Source organism: Pseudorca crassidens, chromosome 4 (genome assembly GCF_039906515.1).
Source record: "Pseudorca crassidens isolate mPseCra1 chromosome 4, mPseCra1.hap1, whole genome shotgun sequence".
NCBI classification, from domain to species: Eukaryota; Metazoa; Chordata; class Mammalia; order Artiodactyla; family Delphinidae; genus Pseudorca; species Pseudorca crassidens.
The window spans coordinates 126,529,439-126,549,769 of NC_090299.1; the positions used below are offsets into that span (position 1 = coordinate 126,529,439).

Here is a 20,331-nt window from a genome sequence, read left to right on the forward strand (position 1 = left end):
TACTCCTTGTTTTTTAAACTGTCTCCTCATGTTCGACTGTAAGCCCTTTAAGGATAGGCATCACGGCTTCCTCATTTTTAGCAAGTGTCTGATATTTTGTAAGCACTTAACTGTGTTCAGGGTATTAATAAGGAGGCAGATTAAGACTATTTAAAAATTAAATCCTGAAATATAGCTAGTGCCACAACTTTAAACCAGTAGGCTCTCTCTCCCTCTCATATCGTTCTAAAACAGTCTTTTAGGATGAACGGCAATAGCACCCACTCCCCGCATCTCCCCTTCTCCTGCAACACGTGTAGAAGATAAAAGGGATGGAGTTCTGAAGTGGATAGTGTAGGATGTACAATTTTTTAAGTAATAAAGCTAAATCACCCACAGCTAGATTATAAACACACTGTGGAAATAGCTGTTTCTGAGTAAATTCTTAACTCAGAAATAGCTGTTTCTGCGTAAATTCTATTTAACTGAGTGGCAAATAATCGTTTGTCATGTAGGGCAGGAAAAACTTTTCCTCTACCCTCTTAGGTTTATGAATGAGACTTGCAAGTTAAGCTGACAAAAGACAGACTAACAGGAAAAAAAGCATGCATATTTTATTGACTTCAATACTTTTACATGCAATGTATGGGGAGGGGTTCACAGAGAAGAAATGAAAGTCCCAAAGAGTCAGTTAAACCTGCGGGCTTATATACCATTTTACCAAGTAACATTAGGTTGTGGAGAAGTAACTAGACAAAGGAAAAGGGGTTTGGGCTTCTAGGTGTAGCAAATTTTGGGAAGGTAAATATATGGGGATACTAGTGGAACATATGGATTGTTTAATAAAGTTTGTTATGCAGGCTCAAGTCAGTGACTCTGCAGTGAGATTAAAAGTCATTCTCTTCCTGTTACAGGAGAGGGGAGGAGAACACCTTCACAAAGGAAAATGTATGCCCTGCTTTTAGGCAGAAAGTGGAAGAGCAGAGAGTTCTTCCTGCCTCTGCTGCCCTTCAGTTGCCCTCAACTCAAAATAATTCTTTTGCCAGAGTGACGTATTTTGGGACTGCATATTCTGATCCCCTTCAGTCACATAATGCAATTATAACTATTAATATGACTCCATATCATTTTCTTTACTGGAATTGAAACTTCTTATCTGTAAAATGAAAGAAAAAACTGAGCTTAGGTGATCACCAGTGTTCTTCTCAGGTCTCAAATTTCATTAGAAGACATACTTTCCATCATCTGTCCTACATGATTTTCACATTCATAGAAACTGTAACTTCATAAGAAATTCTAATGTATAACATACTCCAGAATGTTCTATAGAGAATGTGAGGATTAATAATGGAGGAATTTAGCCCATCCTTTCAGTCGACATTTGGCCAAAAAGATCCAGCTGTCCAAATTTAATAGTCAATTTTGCAGCTGAATATTTAAAAATTTCTGAAATCAGCTACTCAGTTTGTGACATAACTTTAATTGTACACTTAAAAAACAGAATTGTGTCAACTGTGTTTTATTGAATATGCCAGAATGCTGTCCATCTGATCTCAGTGTCACATTCATGTGGTAAAAAATTCTAGTGTCTAATTTGGAATCTGCATTATCCTTAGAGGGCCATAGAGATATTCATTATCCACATATTTCAAACATAATTTAATGACTAGAGATCCTCTAAATTTCCTAGATTTATGAGCAAGTCAAAATATATGTATGATGCATTTTGTCTCTGGTTTCTATCACCTACATCATTTTTTAAAGTGTCTACATATGGCAATGGAAGCAATTACCAGTCTAACCAGACTTAAAAATCTTAGAATGTGAGGGCACAAGAGATTCAAGACAAGGACAATTAGTATTACTATTTTAGCCTGGGAACAGGCAGGGGTCTCAAGATACTTTTAATGCTGGTGTTGTCCCATTAGGACATATGTTTGTGTGTATTTCAGGGTATTGATACCACAGTATAATTTTCCTTTTTTTTTTTCTGTTCAAGAATATGATCAATAATGTCCAAATAAGACTAAAAAGAAAACTCAAGTTTCCATTTTTTTCATTTTGGTCTAAACTAGATGCACCAGCCATTGTTAATATTGATGAGCTTAAGTATGTGTCATTGTCCTAACTGATGTATCCAAGCCTCTGGGTGATTCTGCCTTTGGCATCACTGAAACTTAATGTGAACAATATCATTCAAAACAATAACATAATAGGGCCTTTATTGTTGGTTCATTAGCATATAGCAAGGGATTATTCCCTTCTGGTCTGCAGGAGATTTTTTTCCTTTCTTCTCACTGACTCTGTGTTTTTATCTGAGAAGATTGCTGTGAATGATCAGGTGCCAAATACAACATGAGCTTTTTATCTAAGTTTTGTAAAAAAATAAAAGGACCTGGGAAAGTACCCATTCTGCCACTAGAAAAACTTTATAGTGGAAATTAGAATTATAATATGGCATGGTGTCATATTAAAGCTAGGACCCACTGCCAATTTCATTGTAATCAGTTTACCAGGCATCCATGGAAACAACTTTTTCCCTGACTAAATTACTATACATCCCCAAATTTTGGAAACGAACTCTACACAGATGCAGAATCAAAATAGAACAAAACAAAGAGTTGGCAATATTCCATTGAATTAAGGCAGTGGAGGCAAATAGTTTGTGTAATTCAGCCATTTTTCCAACTTCACCCCCACAAGTATTTTTATTTATTATCTGAATTCACTCATTCATTTATTCAAAGGTTTATTGAGCATCTACTATATAGTAGGCATCATTCTAGGCACACGGGGATACAGCTCTGATCTAAATAGTCAACAATTTCTGCCAGCCAAGAGTTTATATTCTAGTGGAGAGAAACAGAAAATAAACAAAATGAATAAAATACACACTGTGTTATATGGTTGTAAACTGTATGGCAGAAAGGGGCTAGAAGTGATTAGGTTGTCCTGGGAGTAGGTGGTGCTTCAATTTAAATGGAATGAGCAAGGAAATCTGCATGTAGAAGGTGCCATTTAAGCAAACACCTGAAGTGGTGAGGAATTGTGCCAGGGGGATCATTGAGGAGAAATTCTAAAAAAAAGGAACAGCAAAGGCAAAGAACCTGAAAGGAGAGTGTCTGGAGTGTTTCAGGACAGCAGGGGAGCCCGTGTAGTGAAGGAAATAAATGAAGAGGTGCATAGTTAGAGGGGAGGTTACAGAGCTAAAGAGGCAGGGGTCATTATCAAGTTTTTGGCTTTTAGCCTGAGGGAAATGGGAAGCTTGATGGAGTGTTGATCAGAAGAGTGACAAGATTTACTCTGGCTGCTGTGTAGAAAATAGACTTGAGGGGTGGGAGGGTGAGGCAGAGAGAGGCAGAAGCAGGGACTAATAAGAGCTATTGCAATAATCCGGGCAGGAGAGGATAATGGCTTGGAAAAGGGTGGTGACAATGGAGATGATGAGAAGTATTCAGATTCTGAATATATTCAGAAGATAGAGCCAGCAGGACACGCAATGGGAGAGGATACAGTTATGTGTGAGAAAAGGAGTCAAAGTCTAATGATTTTAGCCTGAACAACTAAAAATGTTGGATTTACTGAGCTGAGGAAGAAGAGGAAATGTGAATGAAGCAGCTTTGGGGGAAATTCAGTTCAGTTTTAGACGTGAATTTTGAGATGACTAATGCACATCTAAGTGGTGATTGCAAGAGGTCAATTTGGTACCATATCTTGATGTTAGTGGGATATTTTTTTCTCAACTAAATCTTTAACGGCAATTTTTAATAAGAACTTTTAAGCAAAACATGTTTATTTAAAAAACAGAATGTAGGCACATGAAACCCAATTGCAGACAGCAGAGCCATGCTACATGGGATTATGGGTTATGGAATGTCAACTTGCCTTCTCTCCCTCTTTCCTGAACCACAGGATCTCTTAGCACTGTTGCTCTTTGCATATTTGCTTTATTCTGCCCATTACTATCTCATTTCCTCTGCTCTATAACACATTACTCTTCACAGCAGCAATGTCAGGCAGAATATATACCTATGACTCTCCAACTTTGATGTTACTGAACAGAGAATTGGGAAGAGATATGTAAAATCTCCTCTAGTCAGTCTAGGATATCACTGAAAGTGTTCATTTTTCTTACCCTTGATATGCAGTGGATTTTAGGGTCCCCTTTCACATCAAATCTGGAGCTTAGAGAGCTATTGAAGCTGGAGATATCAATTTGATAGCTGTTAACAAATGTATGTTATTTAAGGGCATAGTTCTGGGGAAGAAGGGGGATAAAGATAGAGGAGGCTTCAAGGCACAGAATTTGATACCAAGTCAGAGAGAAGGAAGAATAATCCTTAAAAGAATAAGAAGCAGCAGCTCATTATGGTAAGAGAAAACTAGAGTATTGCCTTACCTAGAAATCCTGTGAACATCCTTCCAGATGAGACTTGAAAGGTAGGAAGGGGCCAGACCTTTTAGAGCCTCACAGATAATGTTAAGAAATGTTTTGTTTATCATAAGCCAACAGTTGGTTTGTGTCTTGAATTGGGAATGTTACAAAAATTTCAATCTAAATATTTCATTTCCTTTCAGAAGTTCAAATGTTTCAATCCTATCAAATTGGCCAATGTGCCAAAATATCTTGAAAATATAATTTTTAGTTAGACGATTTAAAATAATGAATTTTTAAAATTTTAAAACTAGAAAATTTCAATGTTCTGGAGAAAAAGAACAGATTATAAAATATTATTCTAAACTTTAGTTTGACCCAGTAGTTTAATGTGCTAATTCATATGTTTAAAAATTAGAGACTGACGTAAGCTAGTGTGAATGGTGGCATGATTACATTAAATCATAGAGATATTTTTCCCTACCTATTTTCCCTTCATTTATAGCAAATACAAGCTGTAAATCTTAACTAAAGTCTTGAATAGGCACACAATATTTAAACCCTTTTTAAAAAGCAGAAAGATTTGTGTTTATTGTTTTTTATGTACACATTAGGCTCAGTTAGATAAAAGTAAGTGAAAATAAACCCACAACATATTTTTAGTTCATTTTTTATTGCAGAAAAATGCATTTCTTATCTCTGTTACCACATAAATATTAATCTGGTATCTTGTTAGAGTCACTGAATGATCTTAAAGACTGAGCGGCCAGTGAGTGCCATTTGTGAATCACATCAACAATTTCAGATGGTCCCTATCATCTGTCACTGCACATTGTCATCTCAGCTGGGCAACCCTGGCAATATTGCAGCAGGCTATTGTTTATTGAGAAAGCTAATATTAGGAGTAGATGTGATAAGAATGCCCTTAAAAAACTAATTGAATGCTATCTGTTTTTGGCAATAGCATCTTATATCTCTCTGTAGTTTATCGCTTTAGAGTCCTTTATTCAGTCTTTTTATAAAATCCCATTATTTAAAAATCGAGGGCAGAGTCGTGACATGTAAGGAGCTTTATATATTACTCTGATACTCAAAGATAACCCTTCTTCCTCTACTGCTCAACAAAACCTGCATTATTGAAAAACATGGGAAAACCTGCCGAAAACGTTGAGATATGAGTCATAATCTCAGTGTTCATTTCAAACATCCTCCAAATGTTTATAGAAATGTTTAGAGAGGAAAAAGCAAAGTCAAAATGTTGAAAATATTAAGAGTGAGGGGATTTCTATTCAGTCATGCCCATGTTTTTCAGCTCATTCTTCCTATTATTTGATTACAAAATCCTTAAACAGGGCGGATAGATGGAGAGATACATGATAAAGTCCAGTAAATTATTAATTGTAGAATCTAAGTGGTTTTCATTGTATAATTCATTCACAGTTTTAGTATGTTTGAAAATATTCATAATAAATTGTTGGAAACAAAATACTCAAATATTACCCTCTGGCCCTGTCAATGAAAATGGAATAGACATTTGCTTATTTCATTAAATGATTATTTATAGTAAATTTAAATTAAAATAATCTTGCAGCATCTAATACTATTTGCTAAGGAAATTCCATACTTCCAATCTGAATTTAAAGAGACATAAACTGGGAGGAAGAATCAATGAATTATAATATTTAGGAAAAACACAATGGAATAGCAAGAAGATGTAAATGGGAATTGTGTTTATGTTTTTGTAAAAGATCTGGAAAGAAACCAGAGTGCAAAAAGTCCCAGTTCTTTCCACAGAAGTGCATTAACCCGATTAACTTTCAAACTAATGTTTGAAATAATCTGAGAGTGGAAATTGTATTTTACTTAATTTTTTTTCTTTTTTTCTACAAAATCCTTGCCATCCATAAACCAAAAAGTAGGAGCTAACTTAGCTCCTGTTGACAAAGACTTTCTCCTTTGTTAGGATATTCCTCTGGTTTGGCCATGGCATTTTGGGACTTGGGCATAGTTTTTGGTCTCTCTGTCTCCTCCTTCCCTTCTTCAGAGAAAGAGGATGAAAGCAGAAGTATCAGATGGGCTGTAGGCGCCCATCTATGTAGTAGCACAAATACCAGCTGAACATATTTTTGGTCAGGTACAAAGAAAGAAATGGCGGATGGTTTCCCCAAATGTTGTTTACCCTTCTGATAGTCTTCCCAACAACCATCACATATAAATATGTATGGTATTTATTTTAGTGTTTAGCTGAGAACAAATTCAGCAAGGTGCTCTGGTACCAATATTTATTGTTTGATATGAACTTACTGAGCTTTTTAACTGAATGGATTTGGGACTTCCTTTTTTTTATATACAGCAGGTTCTTATTAGTCACCCATTTTATACACATCAGTATATGTACGTCAATCCCAATCTCCCGGATTTGGGACTTCCTTAATGGCTATTCCTAGGCTAAATTTTGCTCATAAAGAATATCCTAAAAAAAATAAAATAAAAGGTGGGATTTTCAGCACAAAGGATTTTGTGCAAAACTGTGGCAGAGGCAAGGGACTTGGCATGATCTTGACCACTAATTTTTATACACACTTATCTTGAAAACATTTCTATTTTGTGACAAATGCAAAATATCAAGTACAGTACCTACACTACTTTTCGAAACAGAATTTTCAGGGCAAGGGTGAAGCAGCAATAGTAGCAGCAGCAAAGGATGTAGCAGCAGTGGTGAAAAGTGGTAGGAGCTGGGGATCAGGACATATTTCCTGGTTTAAATATACCAGAGAAGAGAAAAAGAAACAAACAAAACTTCCCTTCATTCAGAACACTGTCATTTTAAATGCCTTAAAACAAACATTCTATTTCCTGAATTTTCTTTTTCTTTCAAAATGATGTTAACATTCCTAAACTGGAACCAAGGGATAAATTAAGCTTGATTGACAAAATAGTTTCCATAAATGGTTCTAAAGTAGTGAATGGACAGGATTACTAAGGAAAGGAGGACTAGGTGAGGACGATGGACCAGAATGCATGAAAAGAAAAAACTGCAAGATGCAGCAGCTCCACAGTCTCTAAAAGGCATCAGCTTCAAGAACTTTTACCAGACAGCAGTAATACAATTCAGACAATGAATACTTTATCAGTCAAGGCTCAGCACAGGAAATGAAAAGCACACTAGAAATGTTAAGAAGAAACTGATTTGATGCCAAAAATTAATACTTTAAAAAATGCTGAATGAAATAATGCCATTTGCAGCAACATGGATGGACCTAGAGATTATCATACTAAGCGCAGTAAGTTAGAAAGAGAAAGACAAATACCATATGATTATTATATGTAGAATCTAAAATATGACACAAATGAACCTATCTACAAAACAGGAACAGACTCACAGACATAGAGAACAGACTGTGGTTGCCAAGGGGGGTGGGTGGGGAAAGGATGTGTTGGGAGTTTGGAATTAGCAGATACAAACTATTATATATAGAATGGATAAACAACAAGGTCCTACTTTACAGCACGGGAAACTAGATTCAATATCCTGTGTTAAACCATAATGGAAAAGAATATGAAAATACTATATACATGTAAAACTGAGTCACTTTGCTGTACAGCAGAAATTAAATACAACATTGTAAATCAACTATATTTCAATAACATTTTTTTAAAAAGACCTGTAAAAAATTGTTGAATGGTGAAGGGATGGTTTCTAGTTTGGATTTCTAGGAGTGACTCTCAGAGCAATGAAGGTCTGACCCACTAGGGAAGTTACCATCTTGGTGGCTGCCACTGGAGCTATGAATACAAGAACACATCCCAGTAGCTGTTCCGGAAATCAGGATGTGAAGTCACGAAGATGTTTTTGTTGCTGCTGCTGCAAATACTTCTAGTCACCCAGGAGTTTAGGTAAGAGTCTTTGGAATACTTGAGCAGAACAAACTTGCCTTTCTTTGACCTTATCTACTAGCAGAAAGAAAAAAAAGAAAAGGGTAGAAAGATGGTCTCCACATCACTTTCCCTTCCAAATCTTATGAAAGTGTAGCTAGTTGGTAGAAGGCAATTAACATCCAGAGTCAGTTTCAAGGCCATCTCAGAAATACAGTTTTTGTATCTCCGGTTGCTCTAGATCGAGGTGGAAGGTTGAAGGGAGGAATCAATCCACTACAGAATCGAGATCCAAGAATAGAAGATGTTTATAAATGCTTGTATAATTTTAAATTTAAATTCCTAGAGCTAAAATCATAATGTGCATAAAATATTTGTGTACCATATAAATATATATCTCAGTTAAATATGTATGCAAATAATTAACATTCAGACAAAAGGCAAAAGTACAAAGTCTGTTGACCGGCTAGATTCAAATCTTGAATAGTAGTGTGTATATGGGCATTTTCTTATGATGAGTAAAAATTAGAATTCTTTATCATTACCCTAGATTATGTCAGAAACGAGATCACATGAACCCCTGAATTATATTGGGGTAACATTGTGGGATCTATAATCTAGAGTTTTAAACCCAACTTGCTGGGCTCAGCATTAAAATTACTCTGTAATTGAGCCAAGAGTACATTTCACCATTTTTTTTTTTTCTGATCAAAGGGAGCTGCAAAGGAGAGAGACATCCACGAAACTGAACTTGTGCTAATTACAATTGTGTTTAGGATGACCTACTTAAGGCAAGAAATGCCAGAAAGAGAAGAAAACCTATTCAGCACCATATAAATTTACTAGATTAAGGAAGTACTTTTTAAAATTTTCAATTGGACATGAGTTTTAACCAAGTCTCAATGGAGACCTAATTTTTGAAGGGTTTAAAATTCTTCTGTTCAGAGAATTTTCATGTCAGATAAACTTGGGCCTCTGAGAATGTGTCCACTGCTGTGGAACTTGCAATTAAGCAAGTTTTTTTCTTGGTTCAGAATAATTACAATAATTTTTTAAAAACTTGAGAAATTCATAAGAAGCATCAAATAGAGAAAAAGGACTTGGTCATGATTAGAACATGCCACTAAATCTCTAGGGCTGGGCTTCTTTGTAAGTACAAAATGTTAAGTGTGATGTAGAATGCTTAGAACTGGGGTCTTTTCATGACCTCAGCTCCACAAAAATGTTTCTGGGCTGGACTTATTGAAAAACTGTTGCTGGAATTTATCTGTTCAGTTCTTGTGCATCTTTGAGAAAGAAAAATGCCCATTTTCAGCCTGAAAATTAACTTCCATGACCTGTCAGCAGTAGTAGAATGAATCTTGGAGAATCAGGAACAATTGGATCATGTTTACATAGGAGTTTTACATGGTAAAGATGTATTGGTTTTCATCACAAAATTGGAAGCTCATCTGAGTTCTTGCTAGTGACACCACAGTCTGATACCATAGTGACAGCACAGTCTGTGGGGGTAAAAGGTGATTCCATAAGCCTCTGGAATGATGGAGTGTGGAAAGCTGGATACTGTTGGAGATAGAAACACTGCAGGTAGCCTTCAGCCCACTGGAGGTGGGTACCTATTAAATGAGGTTCTTGTTGGTGGAGATAATTGGATTTTCCTATCCTCATCAAGGCCAGACTTGGTCTTACATTGGAAATTATTATTTGCTTCCAGTGTGACAAAGTCACTGTTACTGTTAGATGTTTCTCAGGTGCAGGCCAAGTGCCTACTGCAGAGCATTTTGGTAGTAGGAAGTGACCCCACATTTGCTTCGATATGACAAAGAGTGCCATCTAGTGGTAAAGTATAACTGTGAGCGAATTTACCCTTTGAACATACCCTGTTCTCAACCTTTCCGCAGATGTGGATCCTGTATGGAAAGGGATTAATAATTAATAAATTAATAAATATGCTTGCTCAGAAGTTGTCATTGCCTAGATTCAAGGTCTGGGAAAATGAAACTGGTGGAACTCTACCAGCCTGAGTCTTTCAATATTTCCAAGTTTTGCTCATAAAAGAAGGGAGAGGTGGGAGGGCAGGAAGTTTGGGCTGTGCATTGGTAGATCTCTTATACACACCAGATAGATTTATCTATCCGATTAATTGAAGAAGATTAAACAAAATGAAATTTCTATTCCTCAGAGTTTAACTTGGGAAATGTGTGTGGGCAGGGGAGCTAGTGTTGTGTATTGAAACCCAATCAGAATGGAGAAAGAATTGTACATTTCAGTTGTCTTCACATCAGAATGTAGGCGCATCAGTGGTAAATAGAGAATATATAGGAAAAATTTAGAGGAAACAAACTGGCGGTCCATTGGAAGAGGTTGTTTGCCTGTCTGGAAGTTGCATTCACATAGCAAACACACTTTTTTTTTTTTAACCTCAATATACCCAATAAATAAATATATACTAAGGCAGATGCTGATAAACTAATCTCCATCTCAGTAAAGGATGACTGAAAAAAAAAATGAGAAGGGCAATAACAACAGCTAAAATTTATTAAGAAATTATGATGTATTCAAATCTAAATCAAGTGCTTTGTGTGCATTTTCTCATTAAATTCCTATGCTAATCCTTTTAGGTTAAGTCCTCTTATTATCTTCATTTTACAGTTGAAGAAAGGCAAGCTCATCTTTCCTGAGAACACAGAGGCGCTAAGTTAGTAGTGCCAGTATTTGAATTCTCTTCTTGCTGATCCCAAAATTTGCTTTGTGCTAAAAATGTCACAAGAATTTTTATCACTTCCTGGTGAGATATTGACCATCCTGCTTTGTTTGTCCTTAGCTAAATCCCATTAAGATCAATTGGATTTCAGTTAGAGCTCAGTAGGTTATAACACAGATGGTTGAACCATCTTTGCTCTTTTCCAGTGTACACATATATTGGAACACTTTAATTTTCTTGTGATTGTTTCTTCTCAGAGGCAATTCAGCAGTTTGAATCTTCACTATGCTATTGTCCTAATATAGACTAAAATAAATAATGAAGCACTTGTTTGAGTATTTCCTAGTGGATTTTTGTAATAATACCATACCACGTTCATTTTATGACAAGGAGATGGAAAACCAAGGAAGGTCAAGAGATATACTAAGTTATGGAGAACATCTGGGGTAAAATACATTTGTACACATTTTTTCCTAGGATTTAAAAATGTGTTTTCTAGATGGGCCTCCTCCTCAAGTTAATCTCATATATTTGTTTGGAATGTTAGGATCTACATCAACTCAGAGAAATTTCTTATTTGTGTGTTTTACATATATTCTAAAGTCTTATGCTTGTGTTAATTTGTCTTTTTCTATCACCCCCTTAAAGAAATATGATGAAGGATTTCTATTTGAAAATTCTAGAATTGCTCTTGTATTTTCATCTCTAACGTCTTTGCTTCAAAGCCTCATTTCTTAGCCACTGGTCAGAGAATGAGAACCAGCTCATGGAAGATGCCCAGGTCACTTTTATGTAAACCTGGCTGAAGGGCTCTTACTAAGAGTTGATTTCTTGTAATTGGGCCTGAAAGATCCAAAACAGTTTCTGACAGGGTGGAAGAAGTTGGCAGTCTTTGCCTTAGTAGTCATGAGTACAGAGTACTTGGAGACAAGTAAGTTGTCCCAGCCATCGATTAAACATTCTGTTCCAAACAGAAGGATGATACCATATTAAGAATTAAGAATTCTATTCCCATAGTTTATTACATCAACATTTTTAGGGAGAAAAAAATCATATGATAATATCAATAGATACTAAAAGAGGCAGTTGAGAAAGCTGAACAACCATGTAAATAAATAAATAGGTATATAATTAAGTAACTAACTAAATAAATAAATCTGATAGGAAATCTAGAGAACTACATATTTAAGGTAGGAGCAGGAAAGATAGTACTCAAAAAGAATACAGAAGAAAAGAAAAATGACCTTGCTTATACATAAAACTTTCAAAACTTTTCTATGAAAAAACACCATAAGCAAATTTATTTAAAAAATTGATTTGGATTCAAAAAGACACATGCACCCCAATGTTCACTGCAGCACTATTTACAATAGCCAGGTCATTGAAGCAACCTAAGTGCCCATCGACAGACAAATGGATAAAGAAGATGTGGTACATATATACAATGGAGTATTACTGAACCATAAAAAGGGACGAAATTGGGTCATTTGTAGAGATGTGGATGGACATAGAGACTGTCATACAGAGTGAAGTAAGTCAGAAAGAGAAAAACAAATATTGTATATTAATGCATATATGTGGAACCTAGAAAAATGGTACAGATGAACGGGTTAGCAAGTCAGAAATAGAGACACAGATGCAGAGAACAAACGTATGGACACCAAGGGGGGGAAAAGTGGTAGAGGGGTGGTGGTGGTGGGATGAATTGGGAGATTGGGATTGACATGAATACACTGATGTGTATAAAATAGATAACTAATAAGAACCTGATGTATAAAAAATAAATAAAATAAAATTCAAAAATTCAAAAAAAAATTAAAAATAAATTTGATTTGGAGTGGAATTGCATTTTTGAAGGCAGAGGTTTAATACAGTGAGCTATTTAAAATCGGGAACAAGGGAACAATCATAGCAAAATAGACAAAAAATGTAGAGAAACCATTCACAAAACAAAAATCCAACAGCTATTGGATATATGCAATGATGCTCAAAGTCACTAGTGGATGAGGAAACTCAGTAGATTAGCAGCTTTTAGATCGGCCAAAATTAAAACAAAACAAAATAATTGCTATTGTTGGCTGGGATATGAGCAAAGAAGTACCATCACACATTGCTGGTAGAAATATGAATTTTACAGTGTTTTAGAAAGCACCTTGACAATATCAATTAAAATTAAAAATGTGTTTCTGCACTCCATCTTGAGAATCTATCATATAGAAATAAAACCACTACCTAACAAACAAACAAACATGCTTATTTTAACATTATTTTTCTTTGGAAAAACTGAGAAACAAAGTAAACATTAATCAGTAGAGGAATATTATGGTCTATTCATATCACAAAATACTATGTACCGCTTAAAATAATGAATTAGAGCTATACTAGTTAGCTTGAAGGAATTTCCATGAATTAATCCTTCTTGAGTGAAGAAAGCAAAATATGCATGGTACGATGTCATTTTTATAAAACAAAAATAAGCATTATCAAAATTATTTATTGAACACTCATCTATCTGCAAGACACACTCATAGAGATTAGTGCACTGAGAAAAAGAAGTGAATTATTGATATTTTGAAGATACAGGACAAATGTATAAAAAAAGAAGCAATAATATAATGTAACTTAGACCTACTTTAAAAATAAGTGATATATATAGAGTGCTATGTTTTCCAATGAGTTGTTATAAAAGGTTCTGCAGTCCATATGTAGATCAAGAATTATTTATCCATTGAAACATGTCACTGATATGAGTCTTAGTTTCCTATAATAATAATCATGATAGCATCAGGTATTGGTGGAAAGAGAAAGTAAGGTAAGTAAAGTGCTCGGCACAGTGCCTGGCACAGAATGAATGTACATTAAATGACAGCTGTTATTCTCATTGTTATTGTTTTTTTAAATGCTGAGATTATACATTTTTTGAAAGAATGTCAGAGGTGACGTGCCCTCCTCACCACATCATATCAGCAGGAACATGCTATCAATATGACTTATCCCCAGTGCTGTTAACCTTAATCACCTGGCCAAGGTAGTATTTGTCAGGTTTCTCCACTCACTATAAAGTAACTTTCCTCCCATCCACCTTCTGCAACCTATTTTTTGAAAGCATATATCTAAGTCCAGCTCACACTGGGGGAGGGAATGGGGAGGAATGGAGGAATTCAACTTTTTTCTTGGAGGTGGGAGTATCAACATAAATTATTAAGAATTATTAGATATTTTCTCCCCTTTTATTCAATCATTTATTTATATCAATATGTACTTATAAATATTTCTTTCCTACATATTTCTTTCCTACTATGAGTTATAATCTAAGACTACATTATTCTGTTGTTGTTGCTGAAATTATTCCAGCATTAGACTTTGGGAGCTTTTTCAGGTTGGTTCCTGAGTCTCTTTAACGTTACTTTACCCTTTCAGGTTTTTTTGTTTGTTTGTTTTGTTTTGTTTTGTTTTTTGCGGTACGCAGGCCTCTCACTGTTGTGGCCTCTCCCATTGCGGAGCACAGGCTCTGGAGGCGCAGGCTCAGCAGCCATGGCTCACGGGCCCAGCTGCTACGCGGAACTACATACATAATCACAAAAATAGTGGCACATAGAATTTTCTACCTACTCTTATGCAACTTCTGGTCTCTTTGAAAGCAATCCTGGTAGCTGCAGTTATTTCTAGAAGTTCTCCTAGGATATCTCACTTGTGCTCATAAATACACCGTTCTAAGCTGCAACATAGAAATTTCGCCCCCCTCCCACCCACCCCCTTGCAGTGCTGTCTGCGTTGTCACTCCAAAGCTCAGGAAGCCTGATGGAGGTGTCTTGCTGCTGCTATTGCCACTAGCACCTGTCCAGGCCATGGTGTGTGGATTCCATATGGGCCTAAGCCAACCTGCTGAAGGGAAAAGCCCATCGCTCTCCTGGCCTTGTAACCCAGTTCCCTTAATCTCAGAGCACTGATACCCTGTTCTCTCAGTATCCCGAGAATATGGTATAGGAAAATAGCTTTTTCAGCTCCATTATTTTCTCATTTGAGTCTTCCTTTCACAAGGCTATAGGCCAGAATCTCTTTGGCGGGGTGGGAGGGTGGGGAAGAAGGGAGTGCAGAGTCAAGGCAAAATCATCTTAGCAAGAGGTAGCTCAGAGCACATGAAACCACTCATCCCTGCCAACAGCCATCATCTTATTGGACCAAGATGAAAATATTCAGCTCACTCTTCTCATATTAAGAATTTTTTTCCCCAAGAAGATTTCTTGGTCTTTCTTTGCAGAGAGATCTCTAGAGCATTTATTCAGCCAGTCTTCATGGACGTAACTCTGTTTGAAATACTCAGATGCACAAAACTTGGGTTCAAATTTGTACCCTTGCAACATATAAGCATCAAATGTAACTACTTAAATACGTCCTTTATTGTTTGTCATCTAGGACTATATTTTTGCTTTGTATTCACTATGATAATCTTCTGGTGGGCAGGGCCATTATACCGCATTAGGTAGATACTTTCATTTTTTAAACTAAATGTCTATGAGTAGCATAATAATTGCAATTGTTTGTTTGTTTTTTTAATTGTTTCTGGATTAGGAAATGAAGACCCAGAAAGGTCTCAGCTAGTGCCTTTTATATCACCTCATAGCCCTTAGCAAGAACCTGAACAAATAGGACTCAATAGATACTCAACGACCTAAATGTGTATTTTATGTTCTAACACAGTCAGTGTTTGTTTTCTTTCCAAGTTGCTCTACAAAGATTCATTTTGAAGCACTGACAGGAAGTAGCCAATAGTGTAGAATAATACAATATATAACCTTGAGTGGGTCATGGAAATGGCATGAAAAATCATAAAATAGACTTGTGAACATAAAAACATAGAGATGGTTTAGAAGAAAACAGAGGACAAAAGCTTACTTTGAGCCTTTGAGGAAAATTTAGTATCCCTTTTCTGAAAATACAGCCTATTAAATGAATATTAACCATATTATCTATTTTTATTTGATTATTTTCCCAAGTTGAAATCATTTATTCAAATTATTGACTATCAACAAAGATCTAACTTCTGATTATTCATTATCTACAATAAAAATGACTTTCTACCGTATATTCCAATCTAGAAACTTGAACATCTCTAATACTGTTATTTTACATAAATAATATCTTCTGTCATAAATATGGATAAGCGAAAAGAACTAAAGCTAAATTATAATTCCAACCACTGTGAATATTTTGGTATTTAATACTGTACATGGTTTCCTATGCATATAACTTTTTTAAAAACTGGGATCAGGGCTCCCTGGTGGCGCAGTGGTTGAGAGTCCGCCTGCCGATGCAGGGGACACGGGTTCGTGCCCCGGTCCGGGAAGATCCCACATGCCGCGGAGCGGCTGGGCCCGTGAGCCATGGCCGCTGAGCCTGCGCGTCCGTAGCCTGTGCTCCGCAACGGGAGAGGCCACAACGGTGAGAGGCCCGTGTACCGCAAAAAAAAAAAAAAAAACTGGGATCACATTGTAGATACTGCTTTGTAGCCTGTTTTTCTATTTAAAACTGATTGTAACATATAAGGGTTTAATAAAATATGTTTCTATGACATATTTTAAAGACCTTGGTTGAAGTTGCTTTCCTCTAGAGAGGTGTTTTCATTTGTTCTTGGGGCCCAACAAACTCTAAATTTATTTAAGGTATTTTGGACCACACAGGTGACATGAACCAGGGCATCAAACAATGGTGGCTTTGAGGCTCTGCTCCATCTACCCAGCTTCATGGAAAAGGGAAAGGTTCCTTGCTGTCCTCTTCTTTGAAGTTTTCTCTTCTCTTCCCTTGCCTTCATTTCCCTGCCCTTCTCTCTCTCTCTCTCTCTTTCTCCTTCTCTCTCTTTATTTTGTGATATTATCCCACCTACTCTGATGTGTAGCCCTCTGGGGCCCCGCACTCTGCTGTGATCTCATGCCGGGCTTCCCATTTTGAGTGAACCTTATGCTTTACCTCCTGACCCCACTCCCCTCACAAGGCTGAAGCTCAGATATCCAGGGCTCAGCAGAAAACCTTAGAAAAAAAAACTGGCTTTAGCACTCAAATATTCACTAAGGTTACTGATTTTACTTTTTTTGGCCTTTGCATTTTCTTCCTTCTCTGCCAATTTAGCAATGCAGTTAAAATACACTTAATGTTTTATTCAGGATTTGAGTTGTTTTAATCAAAAAGATTTTTCTCTGAATCTGTTCTGCCATATGACAAAAATGAAGGTCGAGAATACTTACTTTGAAGGGTTAAAAATATATCATGTATACTTACATTTTTATCCTTCCTAAAATTAATGATCCTTTATTTAATTGAAATATTTATGAAATTATATATTATGCAATTTAGGATTCTGCTCCCAGTCCCACTTCCGGTCACCAACTAAGATTCTGGTCGCCAATTCCAATGTGTGAGTTTTGTTTTTTCCCACGTCAACAAGCAATTCTCTGACACTAGCTGGGTGTCCTACAATTTTACTCAATTCTGACACAATCCACCTGGAGAGAGAATCAGATGCCAGTCAGATCTCCCAGGTTAAGTGCTCCATCCCAGGAGACTGTCCCCCACTTCAGATGCCAATTACAAGTAGTAGGTTATCAAGTTATCCACAACTTGTGTCCAACTTGGCTACAAATCAGAGGTTCCCATAACTCCCTCCTCAGGTTTTATCAATTTGCTAGAGAAGCTCACAGAACTCAGGGAAACATTTACTTCTATTTACCATTTTATTAAAGGATAGGATAAAGGATACCAACGAATAGCCAGTTGAAGAGATAAGTGGGGTGAGATCTGGGAGAGTCCTGTACTTCTGTTTTCTGTCCCTGTGGCATCACCCTTCCGGTCCAAGGATGTTTTCATCTACCTGGAAGCTTTCTAAACCCCGTACCACTGGGATTTTTATTGAGGCTTTATCACATAGGCATGGTGGACCATTAACTCCATTTCTAGCCCCTGTCCCTCCCTGGAGAAGTGTTGGTGGGAGGGGGCTAAAAGTTCCAAGCTTTTAATCATGGCTTGGTCTTTCTGGTGACCAGCCCCCATCCAGTAGCCCACCCAGAGTCACCTCATTAGAACAAAAGATGCTCCCAGTGCTGTTATCACTTAGGAAATTGTAAGCGTTTTAAGAGTTCTGTGTCAGGAACTGGGGACAGAGACCAATATATATACATTTGCTATTATCTCACACAATTATTAGTGATTTCTTTATAAAGCCTACATATATTATAACTTCATAGTGTAAATAATAATAATACAGCAACTATATTTTGAATACTTAATGAATTGTCAGGCACATATCTTTATTTTTAACTAATAGACTTTATGTTTTTGAGGAATTTTAGGTTTACAGAAATACTAGTGGAAAGTACAGGGTGTTCCCATATACCCCCTCACCTGCAACCCCTTCCTCCTGTTGCCTATTATTAACACCTTGCATTAGTGTGGTATATTTTATAATTGATGGGTCAATATTAATACATTATTCTTACACATATATCTCTTGACATATGTTTTTGGATCCTTTTAACAACCAGACAGGATAGATATTATCCCTGTTTCAAAAATAAGGAAACTAAGATTGAGTATTAAATTTGGATTCACTCACAAATGTATAAGAACAAGAGCTTGGACCATTATATTCACTTTTTCTTCTATTTTACCTACTTTGAGTAATCCTGTATTTCAGCTATTCTCTGCCTGATGAAATATATGGTTGGTATTGCATATTATCAAAAAAATTGCAGTAGGAAATCATTTAGTCCTAAGATCTCACCTTTAGAACTAACACACTTATCTTGTATAACTACTATATTGGGACATCAATTGGTGATTGCCTTTCCCTGTGATTACACCTGCAATGATAATTACTAATACTAATTATTTCATAAATATTCGGAATGTAGTCTAATTTAGTTTTTTTATTATAAGCCTTGCTCTTTTTCTAATGGCAATATAGATAAACCTGAAAACAACAATGCCCTGCTTCTCCTTTTACAACACATCAAGTCATTCATTTTCTGTTAGTAATGAGGATTGTTCTTCTCACAACTTTAACTGTTTTTTTGTAGTTGGTTATGTTTTTGTTTAATAACAACAATAGGTCTTAAAAGGCAAAGTATATGACCATATCTGTAAATTAGTACTGTCTAAAATGGTGTCTGCAGTAAATCTATGTTTTTTATTTATTTGAAGGCATTTTATACATAAAGATGAATCAAGTACAAGCCATCTATAAAAATAGTGCTTTGTATTGATTTGAATATCAGTATCAGAACTGATTCCATTGTAATGCAAAAATTTTCAATGCTGTTGTTCTTATGGTCAAACATATGTTGCATCTAATTTATTTATTTCAAGTATGCTGTAGATTGGTGGAATCCAGATTCTGCCATCCTTCCTCTCAACTCTTTGGTCCAACAGTAATTCTTGCTGAATCTCGTGGTATGATATATAATGTATCTCAATACACCTGAAGGAAATGTGCCCAAGTCAAATCTTTGTTTTAGCACAACCATAACTGATTTCCTATAATATTTTAAAATTATTTCAAAAGCATGATACATTGTGTCATATAATTTAAAATTTATTAATGTAATTATATATTTTGTCTTACAGTCAGCGGACATCCAATACTCAAAAGAGCTAACATCCAGATTGTTGGGAACCTGGTGGCCGGATCTATGAGAGAAAGGAAAATGAGACAACAGTATTCATCATGAGAAGTAAGATAGTATTTTCAATACAATGTTGAAACCTTAAGAGTTGAACCTATCTACCCAAAGACATAGATTAACATAGGCCATGGATTAATTCTGTATCAACAGGAAAAAAGGACAAGCATCTTTGCACATCCAAAGAACTTCAACAAGTCAGTCTATAATTACTAAATATCTTTGGATGAACCATTCATTGGACCTTTTTTTATAAACGACATCTCTTTTATCGTAATGAAGTTGAAATCACATAGTATCAAGAATTCCTTTCATTAGACTTAAATTTGGTTTGTTGCAGTACCAATAAATGCCATAAAGAAATGTTAAGATTCTTATTTCTAGAACCTCACATTTTTTTGGAAATGGTTTCTCAAAATGTGTTTTAAAATATTTTATTAGTGTAGTCATCATATTATGTTTTCCCTATTCTTATTGCTCACTTTAAAGTGAAAAACTGAAAGCTAATATATAGTATTCCTGAATTACCTACCTTAGTTCAGAAAAGATTTGAAGCACAGTGGCTAACACCAGTCTCTAAAGAATCTTGAATTTAATTTTATCTATCCATCATTCATCCATCCATCCATCCAACCATCTAACCAGCATTCATCCCTCTCTCCCTCCCTTCCTCCCTCCATCTATGAATGAGATTGTAGAAATAATAGTAGAGGGAACAGAATCCA

At 35.9% G+C, this 20,331-nt stretch overlaps 1 protein-coding gene across 1 annotated transcript in view; it reads left to right on the forward strand.

The window, feature by feature from the left end:
• Nucleotides 1-19,654, forward strand: part of IQCM (IQ motif containing M) — a 349,608-nt gene extending 329,954 nt beyond the window's left edge. The window contains exon 15 of the mRNA XM_067734648.1: nt 19,551-19,654. Coding sequence (XP_067590749.1) covers nt 19,551-19,654 — 104 coding nt within the window. The remainder of the gene's footprint in view (nt 1-19,550) is intronic.
• Nucleotides 19,655-20,331: the final 677 nt, after the last annotated feature.